At 42.1% G+C, this 21,919-nt stretch overlaps 1 protein-coding gene across 1 annotated transcript in view; it reads right to left on the reverse strand.

Moving 5' to 3' along the window:
• LOC118783823 (E3 ubiquitin-protein ligase RNF43-like) overlaps positions 1–18,905 on the reverse strand; it is a 38,332-nt gene extending 19,427 nt beyond the window's left edge. The window contains exon 1 of the mRNA XM_036537780.1: positions 18,663–18,905. Within this exon, the coding sequence (XP_036393673.1) occupies positions 18,663–18,905 (243 nt within the window). The remainder of the gene's footprint in view (positions 1–18,662) is intronic.
• Positions 18,906–21,919: the final 3,014 nt, after the last annotated feature.

The following is a 21,919-nucleotide window of genomic DNA, read 5'->3' on the forward strand; positions in this document are numbered from 1 at the left end:
ACAATGTTGTGAGACCATCAACCTCAACAAACATTGTAGGCTATTGATGAAGCAGACAAATGGACCCCGCCCCTTTACACAGACCCCTTTTCTTGTCTGTGAAACTTGACTTTGCAGCAGCGCGGTGAGGGACCCTATTGGCAGCCATCTTGGATGCCATTATGCCGCTGCTGTCCTCTCTGTTCCCCGTCCCCCGTGCCAAATGGGCAGCTCTTCAAATGCCACAGTTCCCGGCCCTATCAATAAACAGAGTGACCAGCCGCTTTTTTGCCGTCTGTTACACCTGTTGTTGTTCAGGCTACGGTAGCTAGCTATTATTATTACTACGCTGGCTATCATCACAGAAGCTCACAAACATGGAACTGTAAACAATAGGCTATATTTACACCATTGCATGGCCTTTTACAGTGAGAACAAAGTGTTCCCCAAGGAACAGCAATTCATCAAGCATGATGGTCACTGTCTTCACACTGTAATAAACAACAGCAAGCAGTTCCATCTCATCCTCGTCTCTCCACGTCTCTCCTCATCCCCCATTGTCCTCCAGTTCTGCCACCCCCAGTTTTAAAAACCAGTCAAAAGCGCGCAGAACAAAGTGTAATTTTGTGCAGTTTATATCCATTTGCATCAAATTATTCATCGTTCCTCAGTAGTATTTTTGACATAATTACAGAACGAAACGTCTTAGCCTCTCCTTAAGATATTTTTTGCTGTAACAGACCTTTAAAAAGAATATATATAGCTAAGGCCATCTGGCACCATAATGTGATATTTTTGATTCAGTTTAGGAATTACGATTTTTTTTTCCCTTTTCTGAAGCCCCAAGAAAACGGTCCAATGGAAACACAGCACCATTCCCAAACCCCCCAATTATGAGCCGATCTCAGCATAGTCCACCTCTGATACGAGCTCTCAGCCTCTCAGTTATTTTCTTTGGCTAAACGTTTGAGAAGATGGATTGCTTGAAGCCTTGGTCGCTCAAAAATGAAGCTACATTACTGACTTTGGGGTATGAGAAGCGCTCCCTTAACCTCTACCCAAACCCAAGGAGTGTGGGAAATTTAGGGAGGACCGTGCAAGACTCCTGGTAGAGGGAAAAGATCTCAAAACAGAGACATACGCCCTCCGCTGTTGTTGTTTTTTCCTGGGTTTTCTGGCTTTTCCAGCATAAACAACATCATAATTTCTACTCTGACAAACATAAATCACCAACAGAAGTGGACACCCAACTGCTCTCTAGTAGATCTGAAGAACAGGTTCTAATGGAGTTCCAGGAGCCGCCCGCGGCAATTTCCAGCCAGCATATTGACTTCAATATTTCATCTTCAAAGGGCCTGCCTCTTCGCTGCAGTCTCGGCTCCTCTCTTGATGTGACGCTCCTGCTTCACCTTGGCCTTTTTATAAATCCAAGATTTATAGGCATTTCCTTGTTTTTTTTAATATTTATGCTCTCCGGGGCTCCCAGAAGAGGAAGCCGGCCAGGCCTTTCACCTAAGGAGAGAGGGAACTGGCCCATTGCTGCAGCCCGGATTCAGCCTGGGCCAAACGCAGAAAGCAGATCTAAGCGGTGATGAGGATCACATACAGCGGTGCAAACTCTTTGTAAACATCTGCAATAGGATTTTGAAAAGCTGGTCTTGGTCCAAAACGTGTTAATGGTCTCTTGCTGACTTCCACAGAGAGCTAATTCACTCTAAATATGAGTTTTGTGTGTTTGCTCCTTTTGCTCTGCACACCAGAACTGCAGTGTTCTGGTCTAAACACTTTCACCCAGACATCTATGTAATTTATGCAGGGATAAGCTACCTCAATGCTCATTGCTGCAATTATAAAGCATGACTGGTAGAAAATTTGTCCCAGATTGCTTTCAGTACACCTGCATGTCTAATGAATTTTACTGGGAACAATGGCAAGAAAGAGCACAATTAATACTCTTTGAAAAATGAAATTATCCAATACAAAAGATGCAGTCATAATAACAAACACCAATAATAACAATGCAACTTTACTCATGCTACTATTAATAACAGTAATTGTCTTTATCTTACACAGTGCATTTCATGCTCAAAAATCTCAAAGTGATTTAAAATCAGCTCAGGACACAATAAATAGTATCCAAAAGTATCAAGCAGTATTACAAGATTACTACAGTGAACATATAAAAATAAACAACGTATGATTGACAGTTTGGAAGAAGAGAGAGGGAAGGGTAAAGGAAAATGAGTTTCAGGAGGATGAGTTTGCGGTTTACATTTAAAACAGACAGGGGACTGCATAGCTCCTTGAGGGAAGCTGTTCCCTAGAATGGGGGGGGCAGTGGTGTGCAAAGGGCCTGTCACTCACTGAACACAGCCATGAGAATGGAACAGCAGGTCAGAATCAGAAAGCTGGAACACGGAACACGGAAGGTGAGGTGCTAACAGATCGGAGTTCTGCTGAGGAGAGAGATTACCGATGGAACTGAGAGGGGAGAGTATTCTGGAACACCTCACTCCTCTGGACCACAGAAACTGTCATTTCACTCACGCAAACAATGCCAACTTTTGACTACAAAGCAGCAGTTTACAACATGATATTATCTCACTCCCAGAGTACTTCTCCAGTGTATTATTCCCAGAGTACTCCTCTTCTGGCTTTCTGGGTGGCAGAGCAGTCTGCGCACCTTTCTGAAAACCGCTAAATGATGTAATGTAATGTAATGTAGACAAGAGGGCCAAAAAGTTGACTGCAGATGGCTCTGAAGAACACCTCAGCAGAATGATGAGAGTTCTGATCACAGTTCAGTGGACACCATTTCAAACAGTGCTCAGTGGACTACAAACCCACCTTGCTAAGCATATGTAACGGATGTTAAATGGGTCTGGCTGCGAGCGAGTTTTGAACTGAGGTTCTCAACACTCAGCCAAACCCTACCAGCCAGCGTTGTTACCAGTTGAGCTAAAGGCAAATTGGCTCTAGCCCTATCGGCAATAACACCAGGTAATCAAGTCTCAGGGAGTGATGTTACCGCTGAAACTGCTCTGCTACCTGCTATGCTACTAGCTTTACGCAGAGCTCACACAAGCTACTAACGTCAGGTCCACTCCACATACTGCACTTCCAAAACTACTTAAAAACCTGGCTGTTCTGTGGGATAGGTCCGCATTGGTCAGTATGATTCAGTGGATATCAGGTGCCTTCGGCATAAGTCCAGGGACAAGGAGACAGACAAGACTAATCCCTTCGGAAATGATCTGTCACAGACGGTACCAACATCATTATGAAGATCTGGCATAACAAAAAAGCCAGAAATACCAATCTATTGGACACATATACAGTGCAGCTCTGAGTTTTTGGTATGCGCTGGTCCTTTGGATCTTTAGCTTTTGCGTCACAAAACATTCACTTTTTCCAGCGTGCCGAGGGAGAGCAAACATCGCAGCACAGACACTAGAAGAATAGACATCCCAGCAAATCCCAAGAGGCCCTGTTCTGAGGCAAAACCATCAATGGAATAACAGCATTTCAGAGACACTTTGTTGAGAGATTTGAAGCAGACTGCCAAATTCCAGAACCATTTTTAGTCACTGCCTTTGTAATCAGGCCAGCACACAGCCTTGCCCAAGTACATAAACACCTGCTTGAAAAATCTCAGAATAACTTCACAGTCGACCATAGTAAACAGCCACAAAAATGAAACTCTGGCTACAAGGGTAGGCGTTCATTCTCCCCTTGCTCTGAAGCTCTGCCAGGTGGGTGGGCTGAAGATCAGATTTAGCTTTATTGCGAGTCCTGGCTAATTGGTAATTTATGGCAATGTTTGCTCTTTGCATTCATCAGAGTCTGTTGGAGTTGATCTGTGAAGAGAATTATCATTATAAAAGGCCCTGATGGCATTTGCTGATATCACAATCAGCTAGAGATCTCTGTGGTATTACAAATTTATTAAAGATCCGGACGACCCCTGGATATCACGGCTGTGCAGATAACCGAAATCACCTCCTCCGCTCTCCTCTTTCAGAAACCTTCTGCCTCCTTCTAAGTTACAGAGCTGAATCCCTCTGAGCCCTCCATCTAGCCAGTGAACGATGTAATACAATGTAATACAAGTGTTACAGACCTCTGTGATTATGTCAATGTTTATAAGATGTGTTACGGCTACACCTCACTTTTTGGAAAATGTTTTTCCGTTTGAAAACCAAGTTCCTTCAGCTGCAGGAAAGCGCATTTGCAGGAGACGTTCCCTGAGATTGGGGGAAATCACGTTTCAGGAATTACGCTGCCTTTCCATGTGTCCTTGGGGGCTTCATTAAACTGAAATATATGCCGCAGCTTGCCGCTTGCGGATCCTTCAGATGTGTGATTGCACTGCCATAAAAGAGTTTTGAGGAGTTGTTGGATAGCGACCTTGAAAGGGAGAACAGAGGCAGAGGTGGGAAGTCTCTTCCTGAAGCCCCTTAGGATATTGGCAACCGAATTATCATCCTTCGTCATCCTCATCTTCTTCATCTTCGTGACCTGTCTCTTGGTATTCATAATTACTGTTCGAACTGCCTGGATCGTGTTACTTGCCTCACGCATGTAATCTTGAAAAACAAGGGCACAGCACAGCTCTTTAAGAATAACCAGACATGGATGTGTGAAATGTGAATAGCTTTTGAGCTCAAGGATCCATTTTGACATTTTGGTTTATTGTTTATTGACTTTACTGACCACAGTCAGACCACAAAAGAGAGCTACTGAGGCAACCATACATAATAATATGTTACTGTCAGAGTTGTGTTTAACAAGCAGTGCAGTTTAAAACTGGCAAAAAACAAATAAATAAAGAGCAAAAAGGTGAAACTGAGTTGAGCTTGCCAAACTTGTTAAATGTGGTACTCACCAGCTCAGCTTAGGCTGCTGGCATATCCTAAACCTTCGCATTACTTGTCCTTACAGCTGGACATAATAGCAGTTTACCAACATGGTTGCAGATTCATAACTTCCTGCACTTATCGTTCCCAAATTCAGAAAGGACAGGGCTGAGAGAAAATGTAAGGGTGGTTATAGTCCACTCAGGGCAAATGGCTTTGGGTAGCTGACCTTAGTAAAACTGGTCATAGCAAAGTTTCCATTGACCTTCCACACCACCAACCTGTGTCACTTGATTCACTTTGGAACTCTTGAAAAGATTAAAAAATACACAAGGACAGTTATTCAGAATTAAGTTGAAAGTACATCTAAATATCTAAATATATATCAATTAAATTCAATCATATGAAAATGCTTTTGTATGTTCATTGTATGACACAGGATCTGGAGTGTACCGTCTATCCAAGCCCCTATGGAAGACAATGGAGAAGCAGCAGGCTATGAGTTAACATAATTCTCTCCCGGCACAGCACCCCACTCCCTACCCCACTGCCTCGCAGCTGGGTTATTAAGCTGTGCGAGCCCCTGGTTTCTCAAACCCTGGTCACTCTGCGGGCACTGAACTCTCGCCAGCACTGGAACTCAAGCATTTCCAGCTGTTGTTCAGTTAGATCCGCGCACATTACCGAAGCCTAATCCCACTGGTCACCCAAGCTCTGGAGAAATGCTTTTGTGTGTCCCGGCGGCTCCGGCTCGTGATGAGAATGGTAGCTGCAGCAGATAAGACCAGCAGCAAGGGCCTGCGCAAACAGCAGCCGCCTGGTGCCCTGCCAGGACAAGCAGAGGCCTCCAGCATGTGGACACGGATTTCCTGAACCCAGCAGTCGCCGCTGGGAGCATCCTGCCCTTCTCTCACAAACCGAGCCCAAAGCATAGGGGGGTTCAGGCCTCCTCCCTGCCAAATCCATACGACTATATATATATATATGTGTACATATAATTTTATTTATTTATTTTTTTCAAAAAAAGATGTCTGAGATCATCAAGTCAATATAGGGGACATTTTTGAAGATGTAAGACCATATGTGCAACTGCATATTCCCAAGCACTTTTGTATCCTGTATTCACATCGTTACATTCGGTTAGTTCATGGTGTAAAACTATATGATGTATGTTTGTGCTTGTAGATGTAGTAGTAACAAGATGCAGTTAAGAGAAAATGTTTTTGAACTTTGCCAAAAACATTAATTTACTTTATAATTTTTGTGTTTGTGTTCAACAATGTTACTAAGCATCTTCATAAATCACAAATGTGTGAGAGTATCCCTGCTTCAGTAATACTCATTTGCTACAATTAACAACATGCTCAATTTTTGCCATACATACCACCCATAAACCAAAAAAAAAAAAAAAAAACACAACATACACAAAAATGTAGCATTGGTAACAGAGCCCTAATCACAAACACATAAAGTATTTCAAAACTTATCCTTACATCTGCAAAGCAGACAACTTACATTTGCAGAAATTAATTAAAATATGCAAATTCAGGGAAAAGTAAAGGGAAGAGCAGACGCAATCGTAATAAATGTTGTGAGGAAGAAAAAATATGTGCAATACAGTGCACCAGAGAGAACTAAAGAGAACCAAACACAGTCAACAAGTCAAAGAGTTGGGAAAGAGCAGTGATACGCTAGTCCCAATCAATGGTTTTGGGCAAGTGCAACATCATTGAATTTAGATCTATTACATTTAAATCAGATGTCTGTGTCACCACTGCACGACCAGAAAAGTATGCAGCAACAGCTGACATACTGCTTACTTTCTGTAATTCATCACATTTTCATATGAGAGCTTGTTTTTTCATAATGCACTGATGAAGTGACGGCCGCTGGGGATGACCTTTTCTGCTTTTACAGGGCTTTGTTTCAGCTGGGTGGGAACAAGTCTTGGGCGTGTGTGTGTGTGCGTGTGTGTGTGTGTGTGTGTGTGTGTGTGTGTGTGCTGAAAGCGATGCAGAAAGTACAGCAGGAATCTCAGCTCAAAGGCAGGCCAAACAGATGGCATTTCATTGATGGGACCCGAATGCCAGAGGTTAGGATTTCACTGAGGAAAAAAAAAAAAAACGCAGCCACCCAGAAAAGTTATCCTCTCCACATTGTGCCGGCGAGATATTAAAAATACCTGGAAACAGTATTACTGAGGGCTGCTTTGCAGAAGCCAGGGAAGACAAAAAAAAAAACAGGGGTGGGTGTGTGCCACGCGCCCAATCCGAGCTGCCTGTGGGATCCACAGGGTGGGAACGGGTACATTTCTGCCCAAAGGGTCAACGTGAACAGACTGCCTGGCAGGGGCAAACACTCCGATGGTTACCATGGCGATGAGTAACAGGAGCAGAACAGGGGAAAAATAATTTTTGCTTCCTGCCTGTGGATCGTGGCCTGCAATACGGCAAGCTCAGACTCTGACAAAAAGAAAAGGGTACTGGGGAGAGAGCATGCGTGTATGTGTGTGAGTTCATATGCCATCTGAAAACTGGTTATCATGCAAACAATACCAACTGCCAATGCCCTAGAGCAGCCACGAATATGTGCACAAATAAGTGAGGGAGGGGTTCGGGACACATCTCTGCCCACCGCTCCCGTAATTCAGACCCACAGACCCCTCCTAGCGATCTCACAAAAAGCATAAACAAAGCCTCTTTATGGTAAAACAGTTCTTTCATTATGTATGTATTCCTTATCTAATGCCGAATGACCAGTGTTAAGCCCATGAGCAACAAAGAGAGGCAGAGAATGTTCCTTCATTGACTATCCCTAAACTATTTCTGATTGTTCTGCATGCTGCATTAAATAAAGATCCCTTATCAGCTGATGCTTTTTTTCTGAATTGCAGCTAATGTAGTAGCTCCGTCTTTGGGCAGGATACGTCACATTATTTATTACACTTTTATTTATAACGCTTTGCTTAGGTCATAACAAACCTGATTTTCAATCTCTCTTAGGTACTTAATGTAACGTGATCTTTCCATTATTATTAAAACACTTAAGGTGAAATGCTGCCCCATTTAGGTGGTATATTTAAACTTAATTAAGTAAAAAGGAATCTGTTGCTTAGTGGGGGACCCATACAAAAATTGTCAGCCCTACAAATTGTGAACCATGAGGTTGAGGAACATTACCAGTTTAAAGTTAAGGTCGCCACTTTGCCTGTTTGTATCTCTCTGGCTGCAAAAAGAAAGTGACTGACAGAGAGAGAGAGAGAGAGAGAGAGAGAAAGAAAGAGAGAGAGAAAGAGAGAGACAATGACAAGAACGACACTGTGACATGACAACATCATTATTACTGATGACGATACCCTGTGTTAATGAGACCTACTCTGTGGACACTGCCTCCCCATTCCCCAACCCCCCCTGCCCCCCCCCCCCCCCCCCGAGCACCACATCTCCCCAAACTGTCCCTACCCCTGTACGGGGACACGTCCGTAGATCTAGGGCACCCCAATGACGAACACGCCGAATCCCCTGACTGTGGCTTTCTCAGAAAGACAGAGGGGGAGAGAGATAGAGAGAGAGGGAGAGAGAGAGAGAGAGAGAGAGAGAGAGAGAGAGAGGGAAAGAGAGAGAGAGAGACACTGCACCTCGCTAGGAGCCCGGGTTTTCCCACACTCCCCCCAGCCCCCCGGTACGTATGCACACCAGCGGCCTGCATGTCTGCGTTAGGCCCGGAGCGATGAGCTCACCGCGCGTGGCTCCGCTTGCATTGACTCACACAATGCTTCCTCCATGCGGTCATCTACGCTCCGGCCCTCCTTTCACAGAAAACCTGCCTTCCGTCATGCTCGCTAATTAGGAATGTAGGACAAACCCCCCTCCCCTGGCCTTTGTCTGTGACCGGGGTGCATTTTAGAGTTAAATTTATGGCTAAATGTAGAAAAAGGTGGTTAACACGAGACCTGCCTTGCCCCAGGTATCAATCACAGTATTACAACGTTACCTTCACAATGTTGCAAGTGTCTTTTGCAAGCAACTCAGCCTTGTATAAATCTGTCATACTCTACTTTCTGCCAAATAAACCACCCGACAGAATTCCCAGGCACAATTCCTACTATATTTAAAAGATTAAAAAAATGATATCAAAATAGATACAAATCTGGTATCATAATGAACAGTGTACCATCTGATGAGAGTGCTTTACAACCTTTTTCACTACTGTACCCCTCGTAAACCTTTTCTACATCACAAGTACTCCCTAATCAGATCCAAAACATGAGAGGTATAAGAAATGCTGATATAAGTTTTTTATTTTTATTCATTGTTACATTCTATTTTCCAGTTCCAATGTGATTTTTGAGCCTTTCATAAATCACGGTTTAGCGATCACCCACAAGTACTCCCAGGGACTCCGCCACATGTCACCAGCAGTATGTGTAACCTCAGCTGAGAAGTACCGATCTATGCAAAATTCGCGTTTTGTATAAAACATAAGAACAGAGGTGTCACTCTTGATCTGTGCTGTCTGCTCAGAGTCCGCGGCCACCCGTGTCAGCACAGACTGCTCACAGTGCAGGCTAGCACCAGTCTCAGTGTCGGCACCGAAGAGAACTGGCTTAGCATTACGATGCGGTACTGTAGAAGCTGTGTGTGTTCCCTCTGTGGTACATGGGCCTGTTGCCCACGCTGGCTTCAGCACAGACAGGCAGATTAAAGATTATGACTGTAACATAATAACTCCTTGTCAATCCCCTTTTTGCAGGTATGCAACGAACAGAGCTTCAAAAATGCACAGTAGACCTGCATCAAAGTGCTGTGTGCTCCCCTGAATGTGAAACTGACAAGACTGTTTAAACAGAGACAGGCGGGGGAAGTGGGGGGGGGGGGGGGGGGGTACTACAGGAAATGTGGAGAAGGAGATGTTCTTCATGTTAACATCATGTTAACATTGACAAAACTGCTTGTTGAACATTCCACTGTTTATTTTTACAGTCAAAGATATGGTATCGGTCTTACACAAGTAGAGCATCGATGACTGATGTCTTCAAAAGATGTTTCAATGGCGAAAGAACCATTACATTCTTAATAAGAACTTTTAGCAGTTGGTTCTGTGTGGATCTTGATTTCTGGAAGTTACAATTGTTACTCCATTTCAGTCCATCCAGAGGATTTGGCCAAAGTCACAACATGCCTTGCTAGATCATAATGTATGTAATATTATCATTATAAACTATAAAAGTGGCACTGCCATTGATACATATAGAGAGATAAGCACAGCAAGTATTTAATGAACCCATCGATGATGATGTTGATGTATTTATGACAAATCAGGAAAAAGCAAGACCAAAGAATGGCTGAAATAAGTAGGCAAAGCCTAGACTCATGAAGCTGGCCGGGAGGGGCAGGTGGGGGGGACACTGTGCGGGGTGAGGTGCAGTATGCGTGCACAGTGCTGAGAGGCAGAATGCCTGGCATCCCTTTCAGAGAGGGCTCCTGCCTCATACTGCAAAGCCTGCTTTGATAATCACCTGTGTGCCTGTAGCCGCTTTGGGAGCAGTGCCAAAGCACACAGTCCTGGCTGTGGCGAGCAGAGACTGTGAAGGCCAGAGGCGGTACTGACCTCAGAATTACGCCACAAACCCCGCTTCATCTCCCCTATCTGAGACTGAACCAGCGTTTAAAGCAGGTTTCTAAAATCTGCCTTTTTCTCGCCACCTGCCCACCAGAAACAATCACTCAAAAGGTTTTTTTTTTTCTTTTTTCTGTTCAAACTCCTTGAACTCAGATAACTGATCAACCTGCTCTGTAGTCCACTGTGCTGGAGGGCATTTAAATGTGCAAACATGCAATTCAAAATGCAAGCCCTAAATACAGCTGCAATAAAGAAGGTAAGAAAGGAAAGAAAAGACAGAAAGGAAAGAAAGTGAGTAAGAAAGAAAGAAGGATCTCAATAACTGAGACAACAGAGTAAAAATAAAAAGCATAAAAGGTCCTGAGACAATCACTGTCTTGACTTTGATCTTGAGGGATTCAGGGGTTTCTGACCCCACTACAAATCTTGGCAAGTTACTGCACGCCTAACCCCATGAGAGGAAATATTTTCTTGTGTCTGTCTGAAATGTACTTTTGACAAATTTCCACCTATGCCCTCTGGTTCTTTTGACATGACTTACTTCTCATTCCACGGGACATAAAAGAGAAAACAACATGAAAAGCAAGCACCAGACATAATGTAATCTATATAAACCATATAATAGGGTTTATTAATTTAATTTGTCTTGCAGGAGAGGACTGCATATGGCCATTCATCAATAGTCCTTCCCACAAACCAGAGATGTTAATGTGGAATCACGCTTACTATCACCACTAATGCTGTGAACAGGCCCTTGCAGTAGGACCAGGGAAATATAGAGGGATATAATTATCGTTCCTCTCTTAAAACCTGAGGTATCCATTACGGCAGGGGCTTTTCACAGCCTGACAGAAGGCCATCTCTAAGGAATGGCTGCATGAGATTGTACTGCTTCAGTCAAGACCTCCACTGCCTACACCATCCAAACAGAGGATCTGTTACAGCCAGTTATAATGCAGTTAATCCAGTTACCCTACAGCCAGGCGACTACATGGACTACATGTGAAACACCTAAGCAGTGTGATCCTGGTTGAAATAAAATGTCCTCAAATTCTGTCCAAAAAGTATAAAAATATGTATTTCATACGTAGTTATCAATATTACAGATCTGATGTATTGAGAATCATGAGTGGAGGCTGGGTACAGGAATGTCTGAGAAACACGATAATGTTTCACTAAAAAAGCACATTCGCTCTTCCACTGTATGACGTGTTTTGATGGTTTCATGTTTATTGCCTTTCCTTTTTATCCCAAAATCTATATCACAAATGCACAACTAATCTGTTTAACATTTAGCACTCATCATTATATCAACCTCAACAAATATCACTTAAAACTTGAACCCACTAGACAGAAAGTTATTAGCCTAATCAATTCACAGTAACTGGTAACTACACAAATCTATATAACAAATGGAGTTCCTTACAGTTTCCTAACTTGGTGTCTTTGCCAGTTAAGGAAGAAATTGAAAATGTTGTAAATCAACAGTGAACTTGCCTTTTTGTCCACCCCCCATAATTTTATTGCAACACGATCCTATGGGGTCAGTGTCGAAAGTTTTCCCACCAATTGCAGTCACACCTGCTTCGGATTAATCCTGTCTGTTTAAATTCAGTCGTTACTTGGCTGATATTTTTGTTTAATCACAGGAAAAGGTTTTACCATGGTGACTAATAATCAGAGCAATTGTTTTGATGACCACCATTTTTTTCTAGGATTTAATCTAACATCTAAAATCCTTTCCCTCAACGTGTGATTTTTTTCCATCAGGGCATCATGTCTTCACGATACGACATAACAGACGACACACATATTGGTAAAAAATTAAATTTTAAGTAGCCAAAAATGTTTGCTATCTGATGTCAGGACAGTCACGACATTCTTGCAGCATTCTCAGGAAGTGGCTCTATGTACTATGCCAGTGGCATTGTCATTTAGAGACAGACAGATACGCGTTTTCCCAAGGGGTCAACATGCTACTCAGACCAACATTAGCCAGGAAGTGTTCACCGTATCACCATTTCACTGCAGTTCTTATGAATGCACTTACACAGCATGGAAGGGGAATCCACTTAATCCCTCTTATTATGCTAACATTATTCTAGGGAAGTGTGATTTCACTTCCTTAACAACCACCAGATGAACACACTCCAACAGGTCCCCCCTTTTCCATCAATACCCCCAATAGTGATTGCTGTTATTGTGTAAAAAGTGCTGTGATGAAAACAAAATTTTGATTATAGCTGGAGTTTTTCCCAACGTGTTACAGATGTTTTATGATAGCCAGCAATCAGCAAAAACAGTTCAGCTTTAAGGTTTCAGACTCATTACTATTGAACAGCGGGCTATAAACAGGATCACCAATGAAAGGTTCTAGAACTAAAAAGATCTGACATTCCAGAATTTGGGTCAAGGATGCTGTGAATGATCCAGTGGAAAGCTAAACTCAGGTGCCCAATGCACGTGTCAGCAGGTTAGGCTTGTAGAAGGGACACTGTGATCCTCATGAGCAAAAAACGTAGCTTGAAACAAAAAAAAAAAAAGGGTCAGAAACAGGACACCCAATTTCCTCAGACGCAGGGCAACCATGTGACTACATGGAACATAAAGCATCTCTTCTGTCAGCTTCACTTGGATCAGAGGCACAATGTGTCTTTTGTAGTCAAATATCTGAGTCAACGTTTATCAGGTTAATTGATTCCTTTAAGTTATCGCAGCACGAGGTTCACCTCTTTAGTAGCTAGACGAATAAAAGCCGAACGTTTTCTGTGGAGGGGGTGAACCATCACTGCAGCGTAGTGGAAGTTCCAGGAAGACTGACTTCTATTATCAGACCTGTGTACATAAAAAACATCCAAAGTGTCTGTTTTATCTTGCCATAAGTGGACAATGCAAAAGTTTTCATGTCATGAAATTTCAAAGGTTTTCATTCGCATGAAATAAGGAAACTGTGAAAGTGAAATGTGCTTCATACGTTCATACGCTCCAGTACGTATCATATTTGGGCCCGAACTCAAGGCACCTAAAGCACTGACAGACACCCTCAGACAAAACAGCCCGTTTTCCTGTGAGGCGCGATTATTGCTGGGGAGTGGGGGGTGGGGGTGGGGGGGGGGGGTCTTGAAAAGATTTCAAAACAGGGTGGATTTTTGTAAACAAAGCTGTTCAGAGAAACTGACCTGCAGAACTTTCCATGAACAAAGACCTCTTCTCATTGGTAAAAAAAAAAGGAGGAGGCCGTGACAGAAGGCAGTTAATTGTGGTGGTGTAATGAGCACATCCCTCCGGAGAGTGGCCGAAAACGAAGTGCTTCCTGTCTCCAATGTTTTCACATGGCTGCTATTTTTGTTTTCACTACAGTGAAGGCTCTATAAATCTTACTCTGTTCTGTTTCTTCAGATCAAACTCACACTGACAGCTGCAGAGACTTGGAGGGGGACCATCAGACAGCACAGAAGGAGAAGGAAAAAAAAAAAAGATCTCAATCATTCCATCCATAATTAAGGTAGTAATTCCTCATGTACATTCAGACAACCTGGTATCTGCACTGTTTTTCTTGGGTTGATTAAAGAGTATGGTTGAAAAATTAAACGAAATTAATAACATATGAGTAAGCCTATTTATCTCCGTTATTTATTTTTCATGTGTGTATTTCTTTCAACTGCCTACTTTTTATGTTTTTTTTTTTCTTTTAATTGGATAAAGCTTTAAAAAACCCAATACAAAAGTAGCTGGTTAAATTATATTATCAAAATCATTATTATTTTCAAAAAGCCTGTGCAAACTGAAAAAAACATAAAGAATATGGTCTCTCCTTTCTTGTGTGCATAAAAAGCCCTACAGAAAAAATGCAGCCTAAGTGGTGTGGAGTATATGAGAGACATGAGGTAACACACACACACACACACACACACACATGCACAAACACACACATACACACACACACATACACACACACACACGCGCGCACACACACGCACTAACACACGCACAAACACACACAGCTTGAATTATTAAAGTAACAACTACACACCATGGTATGTCAAAAATATCTTGCATTTGTTTGTATAAGGAATGAGGAAGCTGTCGGACATGTCAGAGGACATAGAAAGATCAACTTTACCTGCCCCTGAGGACCGAAGTGTCCCAGTGCAAAATAATGCATGTTTCCATTCCCCCCCCCCATGTGCTTCTTATTGCTGATCACAGATCATTTCACTTCTAGTTGAGATAAGCCAGTTCTTCTGCCTTTTATTTATATTTTACTCTACCTGTCATCACCACTTTTTCCATTTTCTTTGATTTCCAAAACACATTGCCAAGACCAGTTTATGAAGTCATTAAGAGACCTTTAAAACTTGTCTTTCATAAATCAGCACACCTGTTACCCATATTTTGAAATCAGAGTGCGGTTTCCTCAATTTAAACTGTCCTTGCTGTTGCAAACAAGCACATAGCTATAATGTAAAACGCTCCTGAGACAGTGATTGCCCAGTGGTTTTTCAGCCGCAAGAGTTATGAGATTTTTATCTCAAGCCTGAGCTCTTGCTAGTAAGTGCTGCAGCTGAATCCTTTGCATGTTTGTACTGACAAATACAGACCAATGCTGGAGTGGGGGTTGGCACGGCTTCAGGAATGGAAGATTGTCTCACTGGCGCTAAAACTAGCTTGCTGGTAAATAAATAGTTTCCTGTGATGTAATAATAGATGTTTCACATATTTTTCATTCATATATTCATGTTCATATATTATTCACAAAATGTATTTTAGATATATTGAGGCAGAATTTGCCCTATAACAAGGTCAACAATATGAGCAAGTAGTATTTTGTATGACTGACAGAAGAAAAAAAAGAGGAGACAGGGGCACCCCAGGCTAAAACCATTGTCATTCATTGTCAAGTGATGGTGCGTTTAATTATCTCTCCACAGAATGACATGTGAAGCAGATCAAGGAAAGGGTTAAATCGGTAAATCAGGGGATTGACCGGAATTAACATAATTGCAAAATAACTTGGAGTCAACCTGGCACGCAGACTACTCTTTAAGATCAATGGAAAGGTGGGCGATGAAAAAGAGGAAAGAAAGTCAGGTGAGCCCCTTTGATGTGGCCTGCCTGGTATGTGAATAGATTTTTGTGTTTGACTGATATTATACAGGGGGCCAAGAGATTCTCCTGACTGCTTCAGCAATAATGCACTAATGCCTTTGTCACTTTTAGATGTGTACCAGATAGCTTCCAAACAGGAGCCAGGCCACTGAGGACAGCAGACAGAAAGGGCTCTTAGTTTAAATGCAACGTCAGTACGGTAATACGCAGCCAAGGATGTTCTGATCCCATCACAAGGCGAACCTGTTGCCCCTGCTGGTCATTGTAATGTGACGACAGAATATCAAAATGTTTCAGTGGCGGCTGATGATGCAATTACAGGTTTCCTACTTTCGCAGAGCTGTGGGCTGTGATGTCCCATGGTCGTCAGCATACAAGGCGGCTGAGAGGATAGCTCCTGAGAGTATGCCACTCTGTGAAGCTCTCTCTGTAGTTCGGCTGACTAGTTCAAACAGGCACTGCTCTACGTTTCAATTTTATGTACATATCCTCAGGGAGAGCGCATCTAATGCAGATATGAAGGACCCCTGTCTGCTCAATTGAGTCCACAGCCAGGCCCGGCGCTATGGGGGTGCATTGCAGACGGTCCAGACGGACCTCAGTGCACCCCCAGTTGTCTCCTTATATCCCGATGTCTACATAGTATTTAATACTTTTTGTGCACCCCCGTGGAATGCAATTACACCCCTCTGTATTTTCTCCTGGCACTGAGCCTGGTTCACACCTTTCCAGATTTTGAGAAATAAATGAGTTTTCAGGTGTATGTATTTATTTATGTGAAAGTATTTGAAAGGAAATCTACACTACGAAGTGGGTTGAGAAGTGGTTTGGACTTTTTTCATTTAGCATTAATTTTAGTTAGGTGTTAGGTAATGAGGACGAAATATTTACCACAGCGGGGAGGTTTAAGGAAACTGATGTACTGTCAGGATTCAGGGAAGAAGGGTTTTCTGGTAGTCGCACCTTAGGTTGGTTTGGATTTGCCACTGCACCACCGTGGAGCAGGGCCGACACCGTAGGGGTGTTTACAACCACCGGCAATTACACCTCTTAAATCTTGTTTGATCTGTCACATGACAAAGCTGTCTTTTCGCTCCACATTCATTCTCCGGGCTATGGGTTGATTAGCAGCACCCCTGGCTGCTTTTTGATAGCGTTAATGAAAAACAAGATCAGACATGGTGTAAGAATAATTTTCACCTAACAAATATTGAGACAAAACTGCCACTGCATGCTTGTTACTTTAAGTCAATGGTTGATTTAGTCATTGTGAAATACCGCTCCCCTCACACCTACAAACCTAAAAAGACACAGGGAGATGAAAGACGATTACTTTTTTTTGCTCCTGGGTGCCCCCCATTCTCCCTAGGCTGAGGGTCTACTACATTTGTGGGGTTGGTTCCCCTTTAAGATCCCCCAAAATCTATATAAGTGTGAATATTCTTTCTGCTATTTAATAATATTTTCTTCAGATTACTGTGGGTTTTAGTATCCGCTGCACAACAGAACTAAAATGCCTTGAGCTGATTCTTCTGCAATATAGGAGTTGAATTCATTTAAAAATACTCCAGACTTGGTTGAAGTATGCTTGTTAAGGCACATCAGACACTTCTATAAAGCTTACCATGTAACTGACAGGGGTAATTATAGGAGGATATTGCCAGAGGGACTGTGTTATGTGCTTTTGGTCATCTGACTCATCCTCCTGCTCAATTTGGATGAGAAATTTTATGTAACAGATGGTCAATCCAGAGCACACAATATGTGATGTGTCACTCAATTAAGTAATAATTGTGATGATAACTGATATAAAGATGACCATAAAAAGTTGAAAGAAAAAAAGTCCTGCTTTATGGATTTTGTCAGTCCTGGCCAGTAGTGTGGCATAGTGGTAAGGAGCAGGGCTTGTAACCCAAACGATGCTGGGTTGATCACAGCCTTGTTATTACACATCTGAAGGAGGTATTTAGTAAGCTTCAGTAAGTGTCAGGCTCTATGCATGGATAATATGTAAGGTAAGGACATCTGCTCTTGTCTGCGTAAGGGTGCTTGCTAAACAAGTGAAAAACAATGTCATCCAGACTACTTCTTCCACCAGGATTCATGCAAACTTTTAAAAACCTTTCAGGGTTTCAAACATCTAATCAGAGGTGTGTTTGATGTGCACTCTGTCATGTAGGATTGAGCCCAAAAACAGATCTTAAATGTCATGAGAAGAGGAAACAGGTCATTATGCCTTGTTTCAGTGTGGGCTAGGAGTGAAATGTTTCTCAGCATATTGAACCTGGAGGGGCTCACTGGCTCATTTCATATTATTTAAAAAGGCTGGGATTCCTGAATGTGTTTTGAGGTTACACAGCTGAGCGTTTCATTTTAATTGGTTTTCTTGATACAAACAGCTCAGTTAGACCTCTTCCTCCTTTCTGGATGTGTACAGTCAGAGACGCTTTTCTTTTTAATTTTTGCTAATGAAGAAAAACTGCTTGGATTTTGAGTTAATTACAGTTTTACATGGCAACGTGATTACTTTCTTTCGTTCTTGGTAAAATAATGGTTTTGGTAGGTTTTTGTGCAAATAATCTCATCAATTAGGCCTACTAGAGGTTTCCGTGTAAATGTTCTTGCCTGGGTCTGGCATGGTCTGGATCTGATTTTCGTTGTTTACATGGATTACACATTTCAGGTTCAGGTTTATAGTTACAAATAGGATACAAAAGGCAACACTTGTCCAATATAGACATGCAGTTTACGCAGCTTGTGTATAACCCGATGGACATCTTCGAATAGATAGCCTTTCAGCGAATCACTAAATAATTAGTTAAAGTATAATTAATAAAGAAAACATATAATCCACTCTGTACATACTTATTATAGGTTTATCAAAACCAAAATCGCCCAGTAATTTGGCGGTCAGGCTACAGAGTAGACCTCAGAACTGAGCTAGCTAAACTAATTCAAGACGTTGCGCAAATTCAGTCTGGCCAGCTGGCAATTAAAAAAAACACGCATAATGCTTGTCATTAGCTGCGGCTGGTTCACGTACAAAACCCCGTTTTAAAATGTACTGTAGGTACGTTCTCCTTGTTAGACACCTACCTGCATCAACATTCCTTCTGCAGAACCCCTCACGCTGGCTCCGGCAAACACACCTTCCAGAATGACGGGCTTCCCGGTCTGCTCCTGTCTCATTAGTGTCACCTTGATGACAGCTTTTGTGGCGGATCGCTCCGACTCCACCACCGCGGCCAGCTCCAGACCCGTCTGCCCGAACACCACCTGCAGGGCCGTCAGCAGCAGCCACGGCCAGCACCCGGTCGAAAACAGCTGAGAAATGGTCATTGCACCGACTGCAGGGGTGGGTTCCGACCGCTCATCGCGAACGACAAAGCAGTCAACCTAATTCATTAACGTATTCGGAAAACCTAAACTTTGCTTCCTCCACCGTTCACCGTTTTAAATGGTAAAATGTAAAGCCAATCAAAAACTGATGGACATATAGTTTCAAATTCGGTTGCCCGTGTAAAAACCAGGGTGTAAGATCTCTTCATAGATGTCAAATACTCTGAAGTCTTGGAAAATGGGCACCTATATTTAGCTATAAAAAGCAAAATAGAACATATGAAAACTATGAAACCATGGGAAATAAAATCGGTTTATTCCGCGCGATATACTGAAGTCTAAAACTGCCCTTCACGAAAACGTTGCATTTAACAAGTGTCCATATATTCAATAAAAATAAAAGTACTATGAGCATACTTCGCTGGAGTTCGAATCAGGAAAACCTGACCACCCCCAGCGAGTTTCCAGTCAAAACAGATTCCAACGCCAATTTGTTACGGCTAAGCAGTCCACCTATGCGTCAATTAAAAGGCTGCATTTGCACTAAATCCTAAAAGTGCACAGCCGCCTTCAGTCTTGTTGCGGAAAAAAGCGCAGTTGATGTCTCCAGCGGTAAGACTTCGCTACTTTAAAAATCAATCCCTTTCATCCACAGGACAATTGTTATAATCTACTATCCATCCAGGTGGAAAAAAATTCCGTAATAGATCCACGTGGCAGTTTTCCTCTGTTCAAAGCGTGTTCATTATTTCGTGTCAAATCCGAAACAAATTCTCAGTATGCAGTTGTAAATTAGTTATTTGCAGAGACAAACTAGTAACAGTAACAGCCAACTGAAAAGGCAGCTCAAAGTTTTCTCCAGTCTGTAAAACAAAACACCAGCAATAAGCCTGATCCGTCAACGTGCAAAAAAATTAAATTAAAAATACCCCAAAGAAGAAGAAATAATGGAGAAGAGGAGAAATTCAGATTGTTTGCTTTCATCCACCTCCCTCCCAAGGGATGACGTTGACAGACTACCTGCTGACTGCTCTCCAGGGACACTGCCGGATTGCCTCCGTTTGGAGAAATAGCAACGGGCAGCGGCAAGGGCTGTTCCAAGCGGCACGAAAGCCAGGCAGACACGGTCACAACGCTCCACAGGACAGAGGGCTCAACGCGCAGCGATACGAGGAGGAAACAGTCGGTTTGGCTAAGAGTCAAACGATCAAGAATGATTGATGATGCCGAGTTAAACACTTTGATCAGCAATGAGGAGCAAAATTTAGCTTTAAGCATGTTCCATGTGGACATTATGCATTTGTTCCATATCGAACATACTGTTGGCCCGTTTGTATGTAAACTTTATAAAGTTTGATAGAAATTCCATATAGAAACTGTATAGTTTTAATTCACCTCGATTATGAATAGGGTTAAGCAGGGACTTCTGTGAACATTCCTAAACTCATGTTTTAACCATAACAGTAAGAAATCAATGCCGACCTCATAAAGTTACACACTGGAGGTTATTTGGAGAAATTATGATTGAACACAAACACAGTCATAACTTACAAAGTACGAGAACACAGAAACTCCTAACTGTTGAGTTCAATGTAAGGAGAACAAGCCTGCCTGTCCACGGTAGTTAATACGGAGCACATCAGTTAAAGTGAGATTAATTTGAAGAGCAATTTGATTGGGTATATCTGCGTATTTTGCGTAACGGGACTGTTTGTTGTTACATTAAATCCATTGGGGGGATTTATGCCTATTATTTGCGGAACGATAACAGTTCAAATAGTTTTCAGTATCCTGCAAAACTGAGACAAATGGTTTGCGGAGATCTTGGTATTTTCCGCCCCTGGTGGTCAAAAATGAAAGTGTATCGCTGTCTTTTTGCGAGACTTGGTATTATATTTTTGGTGATCGTCTTTCGTCGATTGGTAATAATTTGCTGAGGATGGGACATTAAGGTATAAAGTGCGGGGGAACCGTTTTATAGACCGTTCACTCCAAGGTACTGAATATATCTAATTGTTGAAACAAGGCGCTTTACAGTCTTGACACCTGTGTAAGGTAATGCAATATGTATTTTTATTGCACTTTGAAAATGTCTACTGTATTATCACTTAATATGCAAAGTATTGTGGAGGACCTAAGACAACAAATAGGAGCAGTCATAGATGTTGATTTGTGGAAAGGTACCTATACCGTCAATCACGTCAATATAATAAAAACGACAACAATAATAGCAAAAATTCTTGTTACGTCCTTGTTTGATTCCTGAGAGGTACATTAGTTCTAATTTCATTGCATATAAGTCTGCAAGAGTGATGTAAACTGATAATATGCTTTAGTCTGTCAGAGAAATTGATGGAGTTGATTTTGGTGATTTTAAAGTCTTTTATTTTAAACTTTAAAAGAGGGGGAAAGGGGGAAATGGCTTATAAATACTGCACTGTATTATGAAGGAGGATGTCAAATAACCCTCATTTATCCAAGAATCATGTTTCAGTTGGCTAAACTGCAATGTCAAACCACGAAATGAGGTACTGGTGGGCCATCTTGGAAGATGATCCACAGATGTTGTAATTTACAAACAGATGTTCTGCCCATTCCCTGTTTACATATGTGGAGATGTGGAGGAGCCAGTCCTCAAGTATGTTGATGAAACAGGGAGACAATGGGACTAATGATTCTGGCAGTATTCCCACTGCAGGAAAACAGAATTTTTCATACAGTACTATGCACCTTTGCACAAAATTAGATGATTAAATAAATAGAATTGATGGTCTTCTTCTACTCTAGGTTTGAAAATAAAGGGAATCATTATAAAGTGTACTGTGAAAGGAACTACAGAAGTTGTGCTTTCATGTATGAAAATGGTTTGAGGCGTAAGACACTTCTTACCGGTTTCTGCCTGTACTTGCTTTCAATCCAGGGTTTCCATCTTGGAAAAACATGACCCCATGGGGGTCATGAACAAAAAGTATACAGTCCTATCTCTCAATATGAAGGAACCTCCTCTCATCTCC

The sequence above is a fragment of the Megalops cyprinoides genome, chromosome 9, assembly GCF_013368585.1.
Source record: "Megalops cyprinoides isolate fMegCyp1 chromosome 9, fMegCyp1.pri, whole genome shotgun sequence".
Lineage (NCBI taxonomy): Eukaryota > Metazoa > Chordata > Actinopteri > Elopiformes > Megalopidae > Megalops > Megalops cyprinoides.